At 47.7% G+C, this 21,929-nt stretch overlaps 1 protein-coding gene across 1 annotated transcript; it reads right to left on the bottom strand.

Annotated features, from left to right (window-relative positions):
* Positions 1-13,162: 13,162 nt before the first annotated feature.
* Positions 13,163-17,890, bottom strand: LOC143863272 (14-3-3-like protein). Its single transcript, XM_077373955.1, has 5 exons — positions 17,790-17,890; positions 15,811-16,338; positions 15,589-15,711; positions 13,510-13,626; positions 13,163-13,440 (listed from the first exon to the last, which is right to left on the bottom strand). The coding sequence occupies exons 2-5, from the start codon at positions 16,294-16,296 to the stop codon at positions 13,381-13,383; spliced, it is 786 nt and encodes a 261-aa protein (XP_077230070.1). The 5' UTR covers positions 16,297-16,338; positions 17,790-17,890; the 3' UTR covers positions 13,163-13,380.
* Between the last annotated feature and the right edge of the window lie 4,039 nt (positions 17,891-21,929).

The following is a 21,929-nucleotide window of genomic DNA, read 5'->3' as shown; positions in this document are numbered from 1 at the left end:
TTTTTTTTTTTTTTTTTTTTTGTAATTTAGCATGAATGGATCTTTTTCTTTTTCTTTTTCAAGTATGGTAAGCCCAATTGTGCAATGCAGTCCGTTTAAATCTCTTGAGATTTTGGAAGTAAAATTAAGTGGAAGAGCACTGTTAGGGGTTCCTATAATGTGCAGTCTCTCTAAAGATTATAATTGAACACCATTATAGGTGCATTTAACATGCATTTCTTTATTCCACTCCTTCAAATCCTCGTACCACTTGGGAAATTGAAATAATAACATACGGCCAAGATTTTTAGCTAGGGGAGTGAATGGGATTAGATACCCCGTAGTCCCAGCCGTAAACGATGGATACTAGGCGCTGTGTGTATCGACCCGTGGAGTGTTGTAGCTAACGCGTTAAGTATCCCGCCTGGGGAGTACGTTCGCAAGAATGAAACTCACGCATTAGATATTTACCTAAACCGGTAGGTCCTTGAGCGGATCCTATGTTAGCCCCAAGACGTTGGTCTCTAACTAGAAAAGTAAATGCTTGAGCTTGAGAAGCTTCTGGCCCAGTGGGCCCGTAAAACTCACTAGGATAAGCGGTATTATTGAACTAGACGAAACAACTACTTATCCCTCGGTCTATTAGTGAACTATCTCTCTAGAGATTGTGAAAGATGTTCCACTAGAAATATTCTTGTTATTGCTTCGACTCATATTCCCCAAAAAGTGGATCCCGCTCTAATAGCTCCGAATAAATTAAATACATGCATTAAGATACGAAGGCTTCTTATTCCACAACAACCTAGGACAGAAATAAAGCATTGGGTCGAACTCTTCTTTGGTGTCAAGGTAATAGCTATTAATAGTCATCGACTCCTGGGAAAGGGTAGAAGAATGGGACCTATTATGGGACATACAATGCATTATAGAAGTGATGGGGTCCGAACTTAGCACTGATGGGGTCCGAACTCAGCAACCAACAGCAACCAATTGGCTGTTGACACGTGGCCCTCACAGGGACCCTGCAAAGCCAACACCTGTCCCTGCTAGGTGTGACACCTGGACCAATCAGGGACTTCCACCTGCCCCTCCTAGGTATGAGACCTGGTCCATACAGGGGCCACCACCTGTCCTGGACAGGTGGCTAGGTATGAGACCTGGTCCATACAGGGGCCACCACCTGTCCTGGACAGGTGGCTCAGAACCACTATAAATAGCCTTCACTTGTGCTAAGGTGAGGGATTTGAAATAAAAAACCCTAAGCTTTCTGCTCTGACATTGCTCTGCACTCCTGCTCATACTGACTTGAGTGTCGAAGCGCCCGTCCGGAGCAACACTCCGGGTTGGTCTTCTGACCCTTTGTCTTCTTGTCTGTGCCCTTGTGCAGCGCAGGACTCCACTAGCCCTTCAGCTGTGGCTTGTCAGATCGTGCCCTTGTGCAGCCCAGGACTCCACTAGCCCTTCAGCTGTGGTTTGTCAGATCAGCCCTTCCGGCCCTACCATAACCTGTTACCAATTTTAGACCTAACAGATTTGGCGCCATCCGTGGGACCCCGCAACAAAAAGCTGTTCGGAACCTCACTTAAGCAATGGTAGGGAAAAACGGAAAGCATGTGCCAACCTCCCGGACGACCCGGGCTACAGCCCCCCGCGAAGGAAGAAGCGAGCGACTGGCCTCGCAGATAGAGGTCGGGGCGGTAGGGGAGCGAAGTCCGACTCGCTCGGACCGTTCAGACCCTACCCCGACCCCGAGGGAGATGCGGGCCCTTTTCCAGGAAATGACTGCTGTGATTGCGCAGTTCAGGAATCCGGCCCCCGCACTCCAGCAGCACCCAGCCGAGGCCTCTCAGCCCACTCAGAGGAGGGGAAGCTCCTGCAGAGAGCACACGCCCCCGCCCCGAGAGCAGACTCGTCACTCTACAAGACGAGATCACCTCTCCCGGGACAAGCATGCGCGCCCCGAGCCTCGCCTACATCACCGGTCACGATCTCCCTCCGTACAAAGGCATGGCAGCAAGAGAGACGCCACGCACGGAGAGGGATCGCGGCACCGGCGAAGGAGTCCGGCCAGTCAGTCCGGATCGGCTATGAGCCCGCCAGCAAGAAGAGAGAGGCCCGTCCACCGGGCTGAGGAAAGAGACGACCCGATGTTACGGAGGATCCAGCAGATCGACCACCGGATTGAAGAGCTCGCCAGAGAGCAGGGTCGGCCTGCCTCCCGGATCTTCACAAGCGCTCAACCATTTTCGGACAGAGTGCTCAGCGCGGAGGCCCCTGCGGGCTGGAAGATGCCGCAGATTTCGCAGTATGACGGGACCACCGACCCCGTGGACCACTTGGAGACTTTCAGGACCACAATGCTCCTCCACGGGGCGTCGGATGGATTCCTTTGCCGGGCATTCCCCACCACGTTGACTGGAGCAGCGAGGGACTGGTACTCGCGGCTCAAACCCAGGTCCGTGGACAATTTTGATGATTTTGGGGACGACCTGGCCCGTCATTTCATGAGCAGCAGAAGACCCAGGAAGACGACGGCTTCGCTGATGGCCCTCAGGCAGGGAGATGATGAGGCCTTGAAAGTGTTCGTTGGTCGCTTTAATAGGGAAGCCCTTCAGGTTCCCAACCTGGATCCCTCCGCGGCCACGAATGCCCTTCTGGCCGGCGCCCGATCAACTGACTTCAGGCGAGCAGTGGCCCGGCGCAATCCGCAGTCCCTCGCAGACCTGATGGCCGGGGTGGAGGAGTACATCTCGGTGGAGGAAACTCTCGCCGCCCTGGACTCTGCTAGCAAGAGAAGGCCTGAGGAGAAGAACCCTACCAAGCAGCGTAGGGATGATAAGTCTCAGAAGAAGGAGAGAAGCCCTTCCCACAGGGAGAGAAGCCCTTCTCGAAAGGGGAGAAGCCCCCACCCGAGAGAGCATTACACACGGCTGACCGCGTCCAGAGCACAGATCCTGGCAGCCATTCAGGAAGAGGACTTCATCCGGTGGCCAGAGAGGCAGACCTCGTCGGCAAAAAGAAACATGTCCCAGTACTGCAGGTTCCACAAGGACCACGGCCACGACACCAACGCGTGCCTTCATTTGATGGAGGAGATCGAGCAGCTGATCAGCAGAGGGTACCTCGGAAGGTACTTGAAAAATGATGACAACAAAAGAGAGCGCAAGGACAAGCCGAGGCCTAGAGGCAGAAGCCCCCGGGGCGCTCAACCTCTAGGCGACCGCATTCAAGCTCCGGCCCTGGCCAGCCCCCCTCCTCAGGTACCTCAACCTCAACCTCATGGTGTTATTGGTACCATTTCAGGAGGGCCGACCGCAGGAGGAACCTCTTCATCAGCCCGCAGGACTTATGCCCGGCAGGTCAACGCCGTCCATACCTGCAGCAAGAAGGCCAGGCTAGAGAACGAGATATCCTTTTCAGATGCAGATCTCGACGGCCTGATCCTCCCGCATGATGATGCCCTGGTCATCACCATGCTGGTGGAGAACTGGGAAATGAAGAAGATCTTGGTCGACAACGGGAGCTCCGCAGACATCCTCTATTATCATGCCTTCGAGCGGATGCTGATCGGAACCGAACGTCTGAAGCCGGCCAACTCTGATCTGTTCGGGTTCTCCGGAGAAGTTGTCAAAGTTGAAGGGCAGATCGAGCTTCCAGTTCTTATCGGGGAGCCGCCCTGCCAGTCTGTCGCCATGGTGAACTTCATGGTGGTAAGGGCCAAGTCGGCCTACAATGCTATCCTGGGTCGCCCCGGCCAGAATCTCCTCCGAGCTATTCCCTCCGCCTATCATCAGAAGATGAAGTTCAGTACACCAGGGGGGGTAGGGGAAGTCAGAGGGGATCAACCCCAGTCGAGGCAGTGCTATGCAGCGGCACTCAAAGGGAAGAATGTGTCCGAGTCTCTGCCAATCGAGCTGTTTGATCTAAGGGATGAAGCCCAGATCATAGTAAACGAGCCGGCCGAGGACCTTATATCTATCCCCCTGTACAGCGATGACGACCAGAGGGTTGTCCAGATCGGCTCTGCCCTGCCAGAGGCCGCGCAGCAGGATCTTGCTCAGTTCCTCAGAGCCAATGCAGATGTCTTCGCCTGGGCTCCTTCAGACATGCCGGCATCGACCCTGCAATCAGCACCCATGAGCTCGGGGTTGATCAGACCTGCAAGCCCGTGAAACAGAAGAGGAGGCACTTTGCACCGGAGAGGCGAAGGGCCATTAGAGAGGAGGTGGAAAGGCTTCTGAAGGCCGACTTCATCCGCGAGATCCAGTACCCGGACTGGCTCGCGAATGTTGTGATGGTGAAGAAGTCTAATGGGAAGTGGAGGACCTGCATAGATTTTACAGATCTGAATAAGGCCTGCCCGAAGGACAGCTACCCGCTCCCAAAGATCGATCAGCTCATCGACGCTACTGCAGGTCACGAGCTGCTAAGTTTCATGGATGCCTTCTCAGGATACAATCAGATCAGAATGCATGAGTCCGACATTCCGAAGACATCCTTTGTAACCGATCAGGGGACTTATTGCTATCGAGTTATGCCTTTTGGACTGAAGAACGCAGGAGCCACCTACCAGCGGCTCGTCAACAGGTTGTTCAAAGAGCAGATCGGCCGCAATATGGAAGTATATGTGGACGATATGCTGGTCAAGAGCAGAGTTGCCTATAATCATGTTGCCGACCTCAAAGAAGCGTTTCAAGTCTTGAGGGAGCACAACATGAAGCTCAATCCGACCAAGTGTACGTTCGGCGTCGGAGCAGGCAAGTTTCTGGGCTTCATGGTAAGCCAGAGAGGGATAGAGGCGAATCCTGAGAAAATCAAGGCGGTGATGGAGCTGACTCCGCCCAGAACTATCAGAGAAGTACAGCGCCTGACCGGATTAGTAGCTGCCCTGGGGCGGTTCATCTCTAAGTCCGCAGAAAGATGCCTTCCGTTCTTCAACGCAGTCAAGGGTATAAAAACCGCGCCCTGGACTTCGGAGTGTCAAGCGGCATTTGAAGAGCTGAAGCAGTACTTGTCCTCTCCGCCGTTGCTGTCCAAGCCAGAGCCAGGAGAAGAGCTGATTCTGTATCTCTCAGCGGGACCTTTGGCAGTTGCAGCAGTACTGATCAGAGAGGAGTACCACCAGCAAAAGCCGATCTACTATGTTAGTAAGGTCCTCCATGATGCAGAGACGAGATATCAGCGAGTCGAGAAGCTCGTATACGCCCTCGTTATGGCGGCCAGAAAATTAAGGCCGTATTTCCAGGCGCATACGATCAAGGTCCTGACGGGACAGCCCCTCAGGCAGATCCTCCACCGTCCAGACACTTCAGGCCGACTTGTGAAGTGGGCCGTGGAGCTCAGCGAGTTTGACATCAAATATCTGCCCAGGCCAGCAATCAAAGCTCAGGTTCTTGCAGACTTCATAGCTGAATGTACAATGCCAGATTCAGACCCCGGGTCAGAAGCAGCGCTTCCTTCAGAAGCAGAACCGGTTATATCCGAGCAGCAGACCGAAGCCGAAGCGGTTCCGCTTCCCGGGCTTGAGAGTGCAGCTCCACCAACCAGCCCGCTTCCATGTTCTGAAGAGCCGCTCTGGGAGGTATATGTCGACGGATCTTCAAATAAAAGTGGCAGCGGTGCCGGACTAGTTCTCACAGGACCAGAGGACTTTGTCCTGAATTATGCCCTGAGGTTTGGATTCTGTGCGTCAAACAATGAGGCAGAGTACGAAGCGCTCATCGCCGGAATGAACCTCGCCATTCAGGCCCGCGCTCAGAGACTGAAGGCGTACTGCGATTCACAGTTAGTCGTATGTCAGATCCAAGGAGTATATGAGGCCCGAGAAGAGCGAATGATAAAATATCTGCAAAGGGTCCGTAGCCTGGCCAGTAAGTTCGGAAGTTTTGAGGTCATCAGAGTCCCCCGGACTGAAAATACAAAGGCTGATGTGCTCTCAAAGCTAGCGGCATTAGGCTACACCGCTCTCAGAGAAATCCGTATGGAGTTCTTAAAGACCTCCAGTATTGATGGCCAGCCCGTCGTAGTAATGCAGATCGACGATGAGCCGTGCTGGATGGATGAGATCATCAGATATCTGCGCAGCGGAGAGCTCCCTGGAGAGAAAAAAGAGGCCCGTAAAGTCGTACAGCGGGCAGCAAGGTTTTCACTTGACGGCGAGACTCTGTACAAGAGATCTTACACCCTCCCGTACTTGAAGTGTCTCCGGCCAACTGATGCCCTGCGAGAGACCCATGAAGGGATTTGTGGAGAGCATCTTGGGGGCAAGGCCCTCGCCATCAAAGTCCTTCTAAGAGGCCTGTACTGGCCTACATTGAGACAAGATGCACTGAGCCTTGTGAAGAAGTGTGAGAAGTGTCAGAAATTTTCTCCCGCCGTCCACCAGCCTGCCGTGCCAATGGCTCCGATCATCAGCCCTCTCCCTTTTGCTGTCTGGGGAATGGACATCTTAGGTCCTTTTCCGCCGGCCTCCGGAGGCCGCGAGTTCGTCGTTGTCGCCATCGACTACTTTACTAAGTGGGTAGAAGCTGAACCTCTGGCCAAGATCACCGAGCAGAACGTCCAGAACTTTTTCTGGAAATCAGTGGTGTGCAGATTCGGGATACCCCGGGTCCTCATAACAGACAATGGCAAACAGTTCGACTCAAGGAACTTCAGAAAGTTTTGTGCAGATCTGAAGATTGAGCAAAGGTTCACTTCCGTGGCACACCCTCAGACGAATGGACAGACCGAAGTGACGAACAGGACTCTGCTGCAGGGGATAAAGAAAAGACTGGATGATAAAGCCGGACGCTGGGCTGACGAGCTGTACCATGTGCTCTGGGCGTATCGGACTACCCCACGCACTGCAACGGGTGAGTCGCCTTTCAATCTCTCCTTCGGAACAGAGGCTGTGATTCCGGTTGACATCGGCATTCCCTCCCCAAGAATTGTTAACTTCAATGAACAGCTCAATGGGGACGGGCTCCGTGTCAACCTCGACCTGCTTAAGGAAGTCCGTGAGGAGTCACAGATCAGAGCCGCAGCGTATAAGCAGAAGGTGTCTAGCTACCATGATACGAAGATCCGACCAAGGGAGTTCCGCGCAGGCCACCTAGTTTTGAGGAAAGCGGCCGTCTCCCATCCAAGAAGGGTGGGCAAACTCTCCCCGACTTGGGAAGGGCCGTACCGAGTCAAAGAGGTCATCCGTCCAGGAAGCTACCGCCTAGAGACACTTGACGAGCAGCTGCTGCCGCACGCCTGGAATTCCAGAAATCTTCGAATATACTATCAATAGTCTTTTCCTTTGCCTTTGAAGGCCTGTAAAGAGTCTCTGTAATTAAATTTCAAAAAGAAATAAAGTGGAGTTGTCTCTAAACTGTGTCCCTCACTTTTGAGTCACTAGTATAGACCAGCTCCCCCATCAAAAGACTCTAAGTGTTTGCAGACTTAGCTCTCATTCTAAGTGTTTGCAGACTTAGAGAACGGCAGTGGTGCACTCCGGCGCGTCCAATTTGGTGTGAAGATCAGTTCCAACCACATGGACCCGCCCTAGTGGAAACCACCTCAAAGACCTGCCTGACCTGGCCGCCCAGAGCCTTAGCCGGACAGGATATGGCACAATCGCTAGACGCCAAAAAGACTCTAAGTGTTTGCAGACTTAGCTCTCATTCTAAGTGTTTGCAGACTTAGAGAACGGTAGTGGTGCACTCCGGCGCGTCCAATTTGGTGCGAAGATCAGTTCCAACCACATGGACCCGCCCTAGTGGAAACCACCTCAAAGACCTGCCCGGCCTGGCCGCCTAGAGCCTTAGCCGGACAGGATATGGCGCAATCGCTAGACGCCAAAAAGACTCTAAGTGTTTGCAGACTTAGCTCTCATTCTAAGTGTTTGCAGACTTAGAGAACGGCAGTGTTGCACTCTGGCGCGTCCAATTTGGTGTGAAGATCAGTTCTAACCACATGGACCCGCCCTAGTGGAAAACCACCTCAAAGACCTGCCCGGCCTGGCCGCCCAGAGCCTAAGCCGGACAGGATATGGCGCAATCGCTAGACGCCAAAAGACTCTAAGTGTTTGCAGACTTAGCTCTCAGCCTAAGTGTTTGCAGACTTAGAGAACGGCAGTGGTGCACTCCGGCGCGTCCAGTTTGGTGTGGAGATCAGTTCCAACCACATGGACCCGCCCTAGTGGGAAACCACCTCAAATACTCTAAGTGTTTGCAAACTTGGAGACAGAGGTGGTTCACTCCTGCCAATGACATCCGGACAACCACTCCGGCTCGGCAGAAAGATAAGGAAGAAGCACAGACGTCATAAATACAAAAAGCAAGGCAGCCGTACAGACAGTTAGACAAAATTGAATTTGTATTCATGTTACAAAAGTGCTCTTTTCGCCGAGCTGGCTTACAAAGAATGAGCCTCGTGGGCCATTACAAAAATTCACAATCAAAATGAAAGATAGGAGCAAGAGGGCTGCCATTCAGGCCTCCTTGTCAATCACCTCGTCGGTGACTGCCTCTGTAGTAGGGGCTGCAACCTGGCCGGCCTCGGCGGTTGGAGGGGTGACCTCGGAAGCCAGAACGACTTCCTGTTCCACCTCGACGGGTTGGGAGGAGTCCAGTTCGCCTTCTTCCTCCTCTTCCTCTTCCTCCTCTGGAGGTGCATACGGGACGGTCAGTCCGTCCAGAGAAATGTCGGGGTGAGCCTTCTTCACCTGCTCGGAGCAGAGAAGGAACCCCGCCTTATAGGCTTGGAGGCCCAGGTTGAAGAACTGTGTGTCCTTCCTCTCTTCGGTTTTCTTCACGGCCCCCCGCACTGCCGCTTTCACGGCCGCCTCGATAGCCGCCTTTTCCCTCTGGCCGGCTCTCTCCCTCGCAGTTAGGAGATCCTACACGGCTTGGTTTTTGACCCTCTGCAGCTCGTCCTTCAAGCTGTTGCATTCGGCCTCTTTGATCTGGACGGCTTCGCTAAGCCCGTCCTTGTCCTTTTGGAGCTGGCCCTTCTCGGACTCTATCTGTGTGAGCGTCTCAGAGAAGAGATAACGCTTCTTCGCCATATCCCTAGAGTACACCTGGAGCTGATAGAGGGCGGAGGCGATCGCCTCTGCACAGGTCTCCGGCGCCTCTTTCTCGACTTCCCGTCGGTCGCGTGGGAGGACGCCCTTGTACATCAATTCTGTGGCCACCCGGCTATCCCCTAGGCCGGTGTCCGTTTTCTGCACCGCCCAGTTCGGGCGGAAGACGTTGTCGCCTCCCGCCGCCGTGGCGGCAGGGATGCCCAGGACCGGCCCGCTGTGTTGGGGCTCTGTCACCCGTGCAGACCCGGAGCTCTGCCCGACGAGATTTGGCCGGCTCGACTTGACGGACAGCTTATGCGTCGCCCGACTGCTTTTAAGTGGCTCGGCCAATGCGGCCATTGCCGGAGTTGACTCTGGCACCTTTCTTTTCTTGCCCTTGGGTTGGGGCTGCTCCTGCGTTGGGGACGCTTGGGAGGTCTGCCTGATTTTGTCCAGCATGGACATCTGCTTCACCATTTCTGAACGTGAAAACAGAACAGAGTTAGAACTATAAAAAAAAGAAGAGAAAGAAACAGTTCAAAAAATAAGAGCTGGCCTAAAAGAGTCTACGTACGTGCCGGCGTCGCACGGCTGATTCCGAGCTCTACCAGGACGGCCTCCTCGGAGAACTCCGAGCAGTTTATTTGACCGCGATTTAGCTCTTCTTTGATCAAAGCGAAGGTCATGTAGTCATAGCCCTTAAGGGCTGGCTTCCGACTAAGGTTCTGGGTGTCCGGCGTTCTCCATTCCAACGAGAACGACCAGTGGGAGCCCTGCTCGGTGTCCCTAGCGTAGAAAAACCTGTTCTTCCATGTGTGAATGGAAGTAGGTATGCCAGTGATCATTTTTACTTCGGGCCGTTGGCTGATGTAGATCCAGCCGCCGTCCTTGTGCCTCTTCAGGTGCGCACACATCCTGAAGACGGGCAGGGTGGGGTTCCTACGGAGCCGAACTCCCAAAAGGTGCAGAAAGCCGACCAGCGTCCTCCAAGAGTTCGGCACGACCTGTGTAATCGCCAGCCCGTAATAATTCAGCACATCGACAAAAAATGGATGCAAGGGAAGCCTGAGCCTGGCCCGTAAGGCTTCTTCGTATAGGCAGAGATCTGCACTATCGTTGCTGGCCCGGTCCCCTTCAACGGCCGCCCTCAAAATGTACCGATCAGGAATACAGTATTTGTCCCTGACGGCCTGAAGTTTGCCCAGCCCCAGATGATTCACCTCGTACAGGGCCCCGATGTTGTACTGTGGGTTGGCCTCCATCCGTGCCTCCGCTATCACCTCGACAGGCGCGCGCGGCAAGCGAGGAACTACCGCTTCAACGTCTTCTTCGTCGTCGCTGGTTTCTACCCGGTGCGGTCCGTCCCCACGGACCGGGATTGTGTCTAAGTCCACAATCACTTCCTCTCCGCTCTCCTCGTCTACTACGATTATTATCTCCTCGTCCTCAACACCGGCCTCCGTAGGCGAGGCCGGCCTCGTCCTCTCCGACGCCCCGGACCCCGTACTACTAGTCGAACCGGACTCCTTTGAGCCAGAGTCCGACTCGGAACTAGTGCTAGACATTAAAAGGGAAGAAAAGAAAAGCTAAAAGAAATTACCGAACTGAGGTGTTGACCGAAGATCTCCGGGCTCACTGATCCGAGGCGGACAGAAATTTGACTAGCCGAGCAGCAGAGAAGGAGAGAAGAATGTGAAAAGTGAAAAATGAGGAGTAAAAACTCCGATATATATAGGCTTGGAAGAGCGGAAAAAATCCCGCCCTTTTCCCACCAGCCGGAGTGCGCCACGTCACCTACCGCATTAAATGCGCCGCTCGCATTAAATGCACCGTCCGCATTAAATGTGAGGTACAAGTTCCAAAGTGATAACGCCAAAGGACCTGCCCGGCCTGGCCGTCCAGCGCCTTAGCCGGACAGGATATGACGCGTTCGCTAGAAGACAAAATTCTGCCCGGCATAGCCGCCCAGAAGGCTTAGCCGGAGAGGATATGGCGCAATCGCTACGCGACAAAAGACCTGCCCGGCATGGCCGTCCACAGGCTTAGCCGGACAGGATATGACGCGTTCGCTAGAAGACAAAAGACCTGCCCGGCCTGGCCTTCCAGCGCCTTAGCCGGACAGGATATGGCGCAATCGCTACGCGACAAAATTCTGCCCGGCCAAGCCGCCCAGAAGGCTTAGCCGGACAGGATATGACGCGTTCGCTAGTAGACAAAAGACCTGCCCGGCATGGCCGTCCACAGGCTTAGCCAGACAGGATATGACGCGTTCGCTAGAAGACAAAAGACCTGCCCGGCATGGCCGTCCACAGCCTAAGCCGGACAGGATATCGCGCAATCGCTAAACGCCAAAAGACCTGCCCGGCCTGGCCGTCCAGCGCCTTAGCCGGAAAGGATATGGCGCAGTCACTAGGCGACAGAGGATCTGCCCGGCCTAGCCGCCCCGCCCAGGAGATCTGCCCGGCCACGACGCCCAGGAGGTTTGGCCGGCCAGACTTCTGGTTCAAATTTTGGCCGGACTGGATAGCCCAGAGGCTCCTGCCCGGCCAAGCTCTAAGGCCGGACCAGGCCGCCCAGAGGCCCCTGTCCGGCCGCGGTTTCACCTGGCCCATTCTGAGGCCGGCCTCAGCTGCCCAGAGGGCTTAAGGTCGGCCGGATGTTGTTTTAACCCTCTATTTGCTTCCCCTAGCCGCTGTCACGACTCGGAGAACCAGGGGGCAACTGATGGGGTCCGAACTCAGCAACCAACAGCAACCAATTGGCTGTTGACACGTGGCCCTCACAGGGACCACTGCAAAGCCAACACCTATCCCTGCTAGGTGTGACACCTGGACCAATCAGGGACTTCCACCTGCCCCTCCTAGGTATGAGACCTGGTCCATACAGGGGCCACCACCTGTCCTGGACAGGTGGCTCAGAACCACTATAAATAGCCTTCACTTGTGCTAAGGTGAGGGATCTGAAATCAAAAAACCCTAAGCTTTCTGCTCTGACATTGCTCTGCACTCCTGCTCATACTGACTTGAGTGTCGAAGCGCCCGTCCGGAGCAACACTCCGGGTTGGTCTTCTGACCCTTTGTCTTCTTGTCTGTGCCCTTGTGCAGCGCAGGACTCCACTAGCCCTTCAGCTGTGGCTTGTCAGATCGTGCCCTTGTGCAGCGCAGGACTCCACTAGCCCTTCAGCTGTGGCTTGTCAGATCAGCCCTTCCGGCCCTACCATAACCTGTTACCAATTTTAGACCTAACAAGAAGTATGGGAAAGGGTAGAAGAATGGGACCTATTATGGGACATACAATGCATTATAGAAGTATGATCATTACGCTTCAACCGGGTTATTCTATTCCACCTCTTATAGAGAAAAGAACACCCTTTGTTGAAGGTCGTTCGAGCTTTTCCTGGGAGTATGGCATGGGTTACTTCAGCGCCATAGCGCCTGGTACTCGGACATTGGCTCAAAGCATTTTCTCTACCCCTTCTTACCCTGCCCTGAAAAAGCAAGGTCACCCTGCGTCCTGCTAGTTTTCGGATACGAGATATCCATCCTAGTCACTATGGGCGTATTTGCCCAATTGACACGTCGGAAGGAATCAATGTTGGACTTAATGGATCTTTAGCTATTCATGTGAGGATTGGTTATTTGGGGTCTATAGAGAGGAGGGTCCGGATCATCCTTTGAAAATAATCTATGATGTACAACCTATTTATGCTGTAGCCCAACAAATGAACGGTTTGGATCATCCTTTAAAGTGGGCCTCACTGTTCTTTTCAAACAAATTCTAGACTTTATGTTCACTCCCCATATGAAATCTCCAATAACAAACTTGTGTTGGGCTTGGACTTATTTCATGAAGCCCGTGTTAAAATTTAGTTGGGTAATGGCTCCCACCCACATCAAAACAAAACGAAAAATGGTGGGCTTCGCTCTATGCATGGGGCTTGAGTGGAGTTGGTGGGCCCTACCATGTCCAAACATGAGGTGTGAAATGGTGGGCCCTACCATAGCTAAAATAAAAGGTGAAGAAAGCGAGCCAGGTCAATCAACAAAAACACCCATCTGCAGATAAGCCAAGATTATAGCTCTTATGGCGCAAATCACGGCAGGGAAACTGACTCAAGCAGCATAACAATAATAAACTACATAGGTAAACTGACTCAAGCAGCATAACAATAAATCACTACGCCATGTTCTTCGTTTAATGAACACACCAATTCATATGGAAGTTCAGAACTTTTAGCGTGTAAATCTCAATACAACAAACTAATTGGAATCTCTAATGCTAAAAACATAATGATAATACAAAGGTTGCTCATCTGCACAGCAAACCCAATAATTCTTTACCTTCGTCCAAGGGAGATGAACTCCTCCTTAGTGTCCCTCACCTGATTCCCGCTTCGAAGATTCTTTAATCTCATCCCCAGCATCCTCCTATCATGAAAAGCACCAAACAAATCAGTTTAAGTAGGACGGGAAAGGGAATTATTAACAAAGTCCTACCGTAATATCAGAAGTCCAGAGTGTCAAATTGTCTCGGAGAAGCTGCATGATCAACGTGCTGTCCTTGTACGATTCCTCGCCCAAAGTGTCCAGTTCTGAGATAGCTTCATCAAAAGCCTGCAAGGACAAGTATCAGCATCATGTAAAATATACTTTGAGAGCCCAAAAGAGAACCCTATTTCGGCCAGAGAACCATTCTTTTTATTGGATAAACTAGGACTATATTAGTTCCAATTAATAAATCAAGTTAAACAGTGACGCAGAATAAATTTGTTTCAGATATACCTGAGATTAATTCTGTATCTAATTTTGCACAAAAGTGATCGTCAAAATGTCATATGTCTGCACCTATCATCAACACCTATGCCTGCCTATATTATTATTTTCGGGGAAAAGCCAGCAGCCTTGGGCCTATTGGAATTCATAAGATTAACAAGCACATAGTGGTCAGTGGATCTCACAATGTTTAATCCCATCAAATTCTGTTTTGCTTCTTCTTTGTGATTCAGCATCCACAAACAAAATCAAATGATGAGCCAACTACAAGTAATAAATATCAGATTTCAGGGGCAATGGGTGACTCGGATTCATGTTCAGGACTCATCGACATGATTAAAAATCTACCCTTGGAATAATGTACAATCAGAAAAGTTCTACAGCAACAATATAATAAATACCAGGTTTTGGCTCTTTGTGAACTCCTTTGATTTCTAATAAGTATTTGTGTAGATACAGCAGAGTAGACTTCTCGAGCGAAGGAAGCTTGAATCATGGCCAAGAAGAGATCAATGTCTTAATATCAAAGATAATCTTCCTCACCTAGATAACTTCTTTAAATACGCCACGAACTTACGTGGAGAGAGAGAGAGAGAGAGAGAGAGAGAGAGTATTATATATGTTATTCAAAATATGCCATCAACTAAATACACCATAACTCCAAGTAACTCTGTTATTTCTAATAATTCCCCTTAAACTGAAATGTTCCTCAAGTCAAACATGAATGATGATCACTCGTTAAGGCTGTTGGTGAGAAGCTATCATTGAAATTCACCGTTAGATTTGCTAGATTTTTTCAAGACAAGTGGATCAGCAATGTCTGAATGCTTGTCAATGGCGACCCACATATCCATGTCCATGTAGCACATAGTGGAAGTGAAATTTCCACAAGAAGCATCAAAGGGAAGAATAAAATATTATAGCGACCAGACACATGATACATCTTCCAAGTATCAAAGTGTCCTCAAGTGTCTACCACAGCTAACTTTAAAATTCCAAGACATGTGAACACTTTCATCCAATGATCAATAAATTAATGAGTAATATAAAATCAGTGTAAAAGGCAAGAAAAAAAGAAAATTTTGAAAACAAAATCAGTCCAATAATTGACAACTAAAAACAACTGAACTAAGAAAACAATCATTTCATTTTGACTGTATAGGCACATAATACCTTTTTAGTATGTCACCAAGAGACTCCACCCATACACAACCATGAGTACCTTGTCATGTCGACGTGTGTCAAAGTTTCCCCAAGTGTCAGCACAGCAAAATAATGAAAAGTAGAAGCATATAGTTAATAATGTGGCCCTCTTTGACAATCAGCATGTTATAATGAGTGTCCTATCCCTAAGAACATCCAATAAACCAATAACAGAGCATATTGCTAATTACTTTTGATTTATGCTTGCATATAAGCATAAGACTTGGTGTGACTGGTTGCATATAATATTCTGGGCAACAAGACGATTAAAAAGGTGTGAAACTACGTCAGCGATGTAAATTCTACAAATCACATGTTTAAACTAGCAATTGTGGGCTAGCATCTATGTTCATATGTAATTTCAGAGTAAGGTACCATTCATGATAGTGCTTACGATACATGAATGGGTAATAGATCACAATCATTCCATTGTAAAAGATACTGTATAATGTTAAATTCCCAAATGGACACAATTACACGAAATAAATAGGGTCCCCCTCCTCACCAGCTAAGTTCTATCTATAATCAATTACCAGTATCCCAAACCAGTTTATTAAGCATTGAAATAAGAACAGGGACATATAAAAATCAGAAACAAACCTGCTTTGCAAGATTGCAAGCACGATCTGGTGAATTCAGGATTTCATAATAGAACACTGAAAAGTTAAGCGCAAGCCCCAGCCTTATGGGGTGAGTTGGAGTCAGTTCTGCCAGAGCGATATCCTACACGTATGGGGCAAAAATGAAAAGGAAATGAAGCCATGCCAAAAGGAATACAAAATAAGTATAAAAAAGTTGTCTGATTATTGCCCATTGACCCACCTGTGCAGATTTGTAAGCCAACAATGTGCTCTCGGCAGCCTCCTTCCTCTCAGCTCCGGTCTTGAACTCAGCAAGATACCTATGGTAATCGCCCTTCATCTTGAGGTAAAACACCTTGGACTCTGCAGCAGTTGATGAAGGGACGAGATGTGATTCGAGCAGGCCCAGGATTCCATCGCAGATTTTGCTGAGCTCCGATTCAATCTTTCCCCTGTATTCCTTGATCGCTGCCACGTGATCTTCGTTCCCGCGGCTCTCCTCCTTCTGTTCAATGGAGGAAATGATCCTCCACGAAGCCCTTCTAGCTCCAATGACATTCTTGTAAGCGACAGAGAGAAGGTTTCGTTCTTCGACGGTGAGCTCTTCAACATCCACCGTCTTTGCGACATTCTCCATGAATTCTACCATTTCCTCGTATCGTTCAGCTTGCTCGGCCAATTTTGCCATGTAGACATTTTCCTCCCGAGATGATTCGACCGGAGACATGTTTATGCTGCACGGTTTATGATGCAAACCTAACACGCGATTCTGAAGGTAGATAAAAGCACCCCAAAGAATTATCAAGATCCACACGCAATTCACATAAATAAGAATCAGAGTTGGCATTTCTGAATAGAACACTATTTTTGTAAGGAAAAGTTCAAGAAAGGTTGAAAGGTATATAAAAAAAAGATATGGGGCAAAACCAATATAACACAAAATTATTTGCATATAATTTTATATGCAAATTGTTTTTAACTAAATATGATTATATGCTAATACTGGTGAAAATAATTTTAGAAATGATAATAGTTAATGGGTTCCAAAGAGGCCTTACTGTCTCATTCGCATATAATACTAAATAAATAGAATATTATCTGCAAATAAGAAACTACAAATTTGGTGGCATCTAAAAACTACAAATTTGGCTCTCCTATCCTAGACACAAACAATCATAGCAAATAGCCAACGAGCAAACAGAAAGTTCAAAGGATACCAGAAAACAAAAAACAAAGAAAAAGGAACATAGAATATGACTGCCCTTAATATAATACCAGAAAAAGTAGTCAAATTACACTAGATAGGGCTGTCCAGGGAAGATGAGGGGTGTGAATATATGATTGCCCTTAATATAAGCCAAGCTCGGTAAGGCTCGCGAGCCTGGCCGAGCCGAGCTCGAGCCCGGTTCAAGCCCGAGCCGAGCTTTTGAGCTTAACGAGCCGAGCCGAGCTGAGCCTGGCTCGGCTCGTTTACACCCCTACTACCAGTGTCATGCCAAGTTAGAGTTGCTGAAAAGATTTTTTTTTCAAAAACACAATATTTTTTCAATTATATAACTATGGCCCTGTTTGGATTGCAGGAATTTTCAGGAGAAGTTTGGAAAGGAAAAATATTTCTAAATATTCTTACACACACAAAAAGATAACTTGAACCAATCCTATTCAATTTTTACCTTCAATTTATGATAATACCCCACTAAATTAACCATAATCATATCATTTCCCTCTAAATTGTAGAAATAACGAATTTTCCTAAGAAAATTTTCTGTCAGAAATGTTTTTCTTGCAATCCAAACACGACCTAAAGGCAGAAACAAAGCCATCTCGCCACGAATTGTATTAAATAATAAAATATCAGAACATTGTCAAAAAAAAAAAAAAAATAGAAATAAAAGATTGAAACTAGGAATTAGGGTTTTTTGAGATCTCAAAGGGAAAATCCCCAAATTTCACAACAGAAAACACATTCAACAATACAAAAAGGCATCAGATCGGGCTAGAATGACAAAAGAAAAATCAAAACTAACAAATAAGATTCAAAGCAAACCCTAGAGATTAGGCGGAGATAAAAAAATTTAACTACTTTCTTTAATTTCTTCTAAAATTGAAGTTTAAAAACTCAACAGATGCAGTTCCAATTCGATCTAGAGATGAATTTAAGCATATTTGCAGAGATTTAAGCAAATAAAAGAAGAAAATTAATTGAAATTATCGACATACCTTTTGGATTTTGAGAAGAGAGAAGAAATCTAGTGAAAGAAGGAGAAACAAAAACAAAAGGGAAGACCGAACACGTACCTGCCCTTAAAATGCTCGCCAAAATAATGAATTCACAAATAAAAAATATAGACACGTGTACGGTGATTATCAGAGCATGTTTTCAGAGTGGCGGTGACGATCAAACCATCAAACGTGTTCTTTAAGTTCTAAGTTCAAGGGTAATTCGGTCAATAAACTTTACGAAATTGTCTAGCGAGTCACGCCCTTTGGTAGTAGTATGTTTTTGTGAGGGATCACCAAAGTGGAAAATCGCATTTGCATGGAGCACAATTAAGGGTGTCAATTTTGGCTCGGGCTCGGAAGCTCGCTCGAGCCCGGCTCGAATCCTTAACGAGCCGAGCCGGCTCGCCAGGCTCGTTAAGCTTAACGAGCCGAGCCCGATTTAGGCCAGGCTCGGCTCGGCTCGGCTCGTTAAGTCTCGTTAAGAATTTAATATATTTAAATATATATATTATATATTAATATATACACTAAAATGGTTGTCCAGGGAGTGAAAGGGGGTGGCAAAATATGTCACTTCATTTTTGGAACCCCATTTGTTACTTGGACCACCCCCCAGTGTAAAAAAAGTAGTCAAATTACACTAGATAGGGCTGTCCAGGGAAGATGAGGGGTGTGAACTTAATATAACCCGAGCTCGGTAAGGCTCGCGAGCCTGATCAGCCGAGCCCGAGCCTGGTTCGAGCCTGAGCCGAGCGTTTGAGCTTAACGAGCCGACCGAGCCTCGCCAAGCTCAGCTTTGCTCGACTCGTTTACACCCCTAAGCACAATAGATCCAAACCGTTCAACTTGGTGTGTCCTTTGTTTAGATGAGCAATGGCCTAAAATCATTTCATTTTTTACCTTTAATTTTTGGAAATAGTTTCTAAAAGGTGCTGTTTTGGTAGACTAGTAGATAATAAAATTGCAAAGGTGCCCTTATTTATGAGTTATAATGATGGCATGTGTCCTAAAATTTGACTAGGGCTGGCAAAGGAGCGGGGCCGGATGTTGCATTCCCCGTCCCTGTCCCTACCTCAAGGAAAATTCCGGACGCCCATCCCCGTTTCGGGGATTTGCGGGGAATCCCCACCTCCGCCCCGCACACTTATCTCTCTGTTTTCTTGTTATAAAAGAGAGAGAGCTCTAGAATAAAAAGACCCAAATGTAAAAGAAATGTTTAATGTTCCCAGCTTTCTCACATAAAAACACTAAAACAATAATAAATTATGATTATACTGATAATGGCTTGCATATTGAAACGGGGCGGGGCAGGCCCAACTCCATCCCCGTTCCAGTCTGAGGAATTTTTTAAATCCCCATCCCGGTCCTCTTTTTCACGGGTGAAATTGCCCGCCCTAAATTTAACCCTTTGAAAAGGGTATGTTTGGCAATCTAGACCGTCTTTGAAGTACTTTCCTTTTTTCTCACTATAAAATTTGGCATTCATCTAACCAGTAGAATCATCAAAGTGGGAGCAACACTTGGGTAATGTCTCATCCATGGTGGGGCCCTGATATCCACCACTCAACCTTATTCATCCCTCTTTCATTAGTCCTAAGTATTTGTTCTTTGTTTCTATTCTGTGATGCTTCTTTTTCTCTTCTTATTTGAATATTTGTACAGCCAAAACTATTCTACGGTTCCATCGCTAGCAATGGATTGACTCAGCTTGATTCCATCGCCAACCATGGATGCTCGCAACTTGCCACTATTTGGGGTGCGAATACCATTTTCCTAAAGTTTAATATGGCAGAATTAGCTTGTACTTTGTTGTTAATGAGATTTTATATGTTGTATTGCATGAATTCCAGTATTTTTCCAAGGTATTGTAGCGCCCACTTCATAGAATTATCCAAACCGTTCATTTGTTGGGTCACAACGTAAATAAGTTGTACCCCATCAATCATCTCCATAGTATGATCCTGACCCTCTGATCTATAGAGGATTCTATAATGTGCATTCCCTCTACAAATCGGAGGGTTGAGGTCATTCACTTGAACAATTGTCTCAATTACCTATTGCAAATAGGGGATGGGAATGGGATAGGTAGCCCACCTTTACTAATCTTGCTAGCAAACCTTAGTGTTAGGGCTGCAACAGGATCGCGTTTTTCAAAACCCTAACCCAACTCTGGATCCCATTATCTCGGCCCTGACCCGCCCTACAGGGCTCAGTGCTGGCCCTGGCCTGCCCTAATTGGGCAGGGCCAGGCCGGCCCTAATTGACCCTAGTGCATATACATATTAAGGGTGCCAAAAATAAAGCAACCACTTATCATATAGAACAAAATGATCAATAAACATAGAAAGGAAACAAAATAAGACAATATGAATTCAACAACATGACGGGCAACAGAGACAATTAATAATAATAATCTAAAGAAACATCAATCCAAGATAATAGAAAACATTAGCAAAAGAAACATGCACAGATGATTCAATTCTATAATAGAAAACTTAGGGTCGGGCCGGGTCAGGGTACCCAAGGCATTAACTCAGAACTCAACCCGACCTGAGTCAGGGTCTAAAAAAATGAACCCTGATCCGCTCTCGGGGTTGGAAAATCCAGCCCTGACGGTCAGGGCTGACAAGGCCAAACTTGCACCCCTACTTAGTGTCTTTTATATGATAGATGGCCATGTAATTCTGTGAAAACATGCAGAAAAAGGTATGATGGTCTAAATCATTTATTTGTTGGTCCCCATCATAGATAGATCGTGTCCCAATTTCCAAATACTTTGTCATCAGATGATCCCAACACCCTGCTACTATGACGGTAAATTGTACAGCTTCAAAAGGTATAAAATCAATGGTATAAAAGCTTACACAAATTGAAGGGTTAGATTCTACTATGAGCAAGTTTGGCAACGATGAAAATAAAATTCATAGAATATTTGTTTACCCAAAGTTAAAGAGTAGAGGCCAGAGAGGACTGGTGAGAGAGGCTTGAGATTTGAGAATGAGGTGAGTGAGGAGAATCGATAGGGCTGGAAAATAAAGAATTCTTGTTTCAACAGGGAAATATTTTTCTCTGTTTTCTAGCCCAAATCATGGTTTCCTCACTCCCCACCTCCTCACATCTCTCTCTCCCCCCTCTCTACCTCAATCTTACACTAGGCAAACAAATATTCCATGGAACATTTTTTCATGGTTGCCAAACACGCCCTGTGCAGAATTTTTTTTACTCACGACCTATCTATGATGGGGATCAATGAATTAATAATTTATATCGTCCAAATAAGTTGGCCCCATCTTAAATAGTTTGTGCTCCAAATATGTTCTCCATGATATGATCCTAACCCTTTGGTATGTGGAGATTTACAATTGTCATTTTTTGAACTTAACAAGCCATCTATTGTACGCTGAATATGTCGGAGGGTTTGGATCATCCGCTACATTTGGTTGCCAGAATTTTTTTTATTCTTGGGACTTTTGTGGAATTTCAGTAGGAAACCCACGTTTGGTTGGTGGGCTCAAAATAATCCCAGGAACCAAAATAACCCCGCACAAAACCCCAGGAAGGAAAAAAAATACTCCCAGGAACCAAAAATAAACTTGCAGAAGATTTTTTTTTTTCTTCGCAACAATTCAAGCAACCAAACAAAGCCTAGTCTGGTCAACCAAACATGGGATTTTTATTTTACCGGGATACTTCCAAGGAGTTTTTTTTCCCACCAATCTCCCAGGAAGTTTTTTGTTCCACAGAAATCCCAAGAACCAAAACAATTCCGTCCTCCAAACGGAGAACCGGGGATAACAGATGAACGGCTTAGATCACCCCGATAGATAGACCCTAATTTCTTTTTTGTCAAGTGGATCATATAAAATCTCGGTCAAATGAACTATTCGATTTCAATGAGTTGAGGTGTTCTTTTTGAAGCTCCCAAGTCTATCATCAACGACGTCCATACGATGGAATATAATTTTTTTTTAAAAAATGCACCTAAAGCGCACTCGAGTGTGGGCCATGTTTGAGTTCACCCCACTCATCTTTGTGCCTTCAAAGCTATTGGGGGAGAAGATTACAAAAAATAAGATTCTTCTCACTTAATCATGATTAATCATCACTAATTGTAAGTGGAGAGTGATTCAACAACCA

Source organism: Tasmannia lanceolata, unplaced genomic scaffold (genome assembly GCF_043159265.1).
Source record: "Tasmannia lanceolata isolate RefF3 unplaced genomic scaffold, GAP_Taslan_0.1 ptg000044l, whole genome shotgun sequence".
NCBI classification, from domain to species: Eukaryota; Viridiplantae; Streptophyta; class Magnoliopsida; order Canellales; family Winteraceae; genus Tasmannia; species Tasmannia lanceolata.
This window is presented reverse-complemented; position numbering and strand designations above follow the sequence as displayed.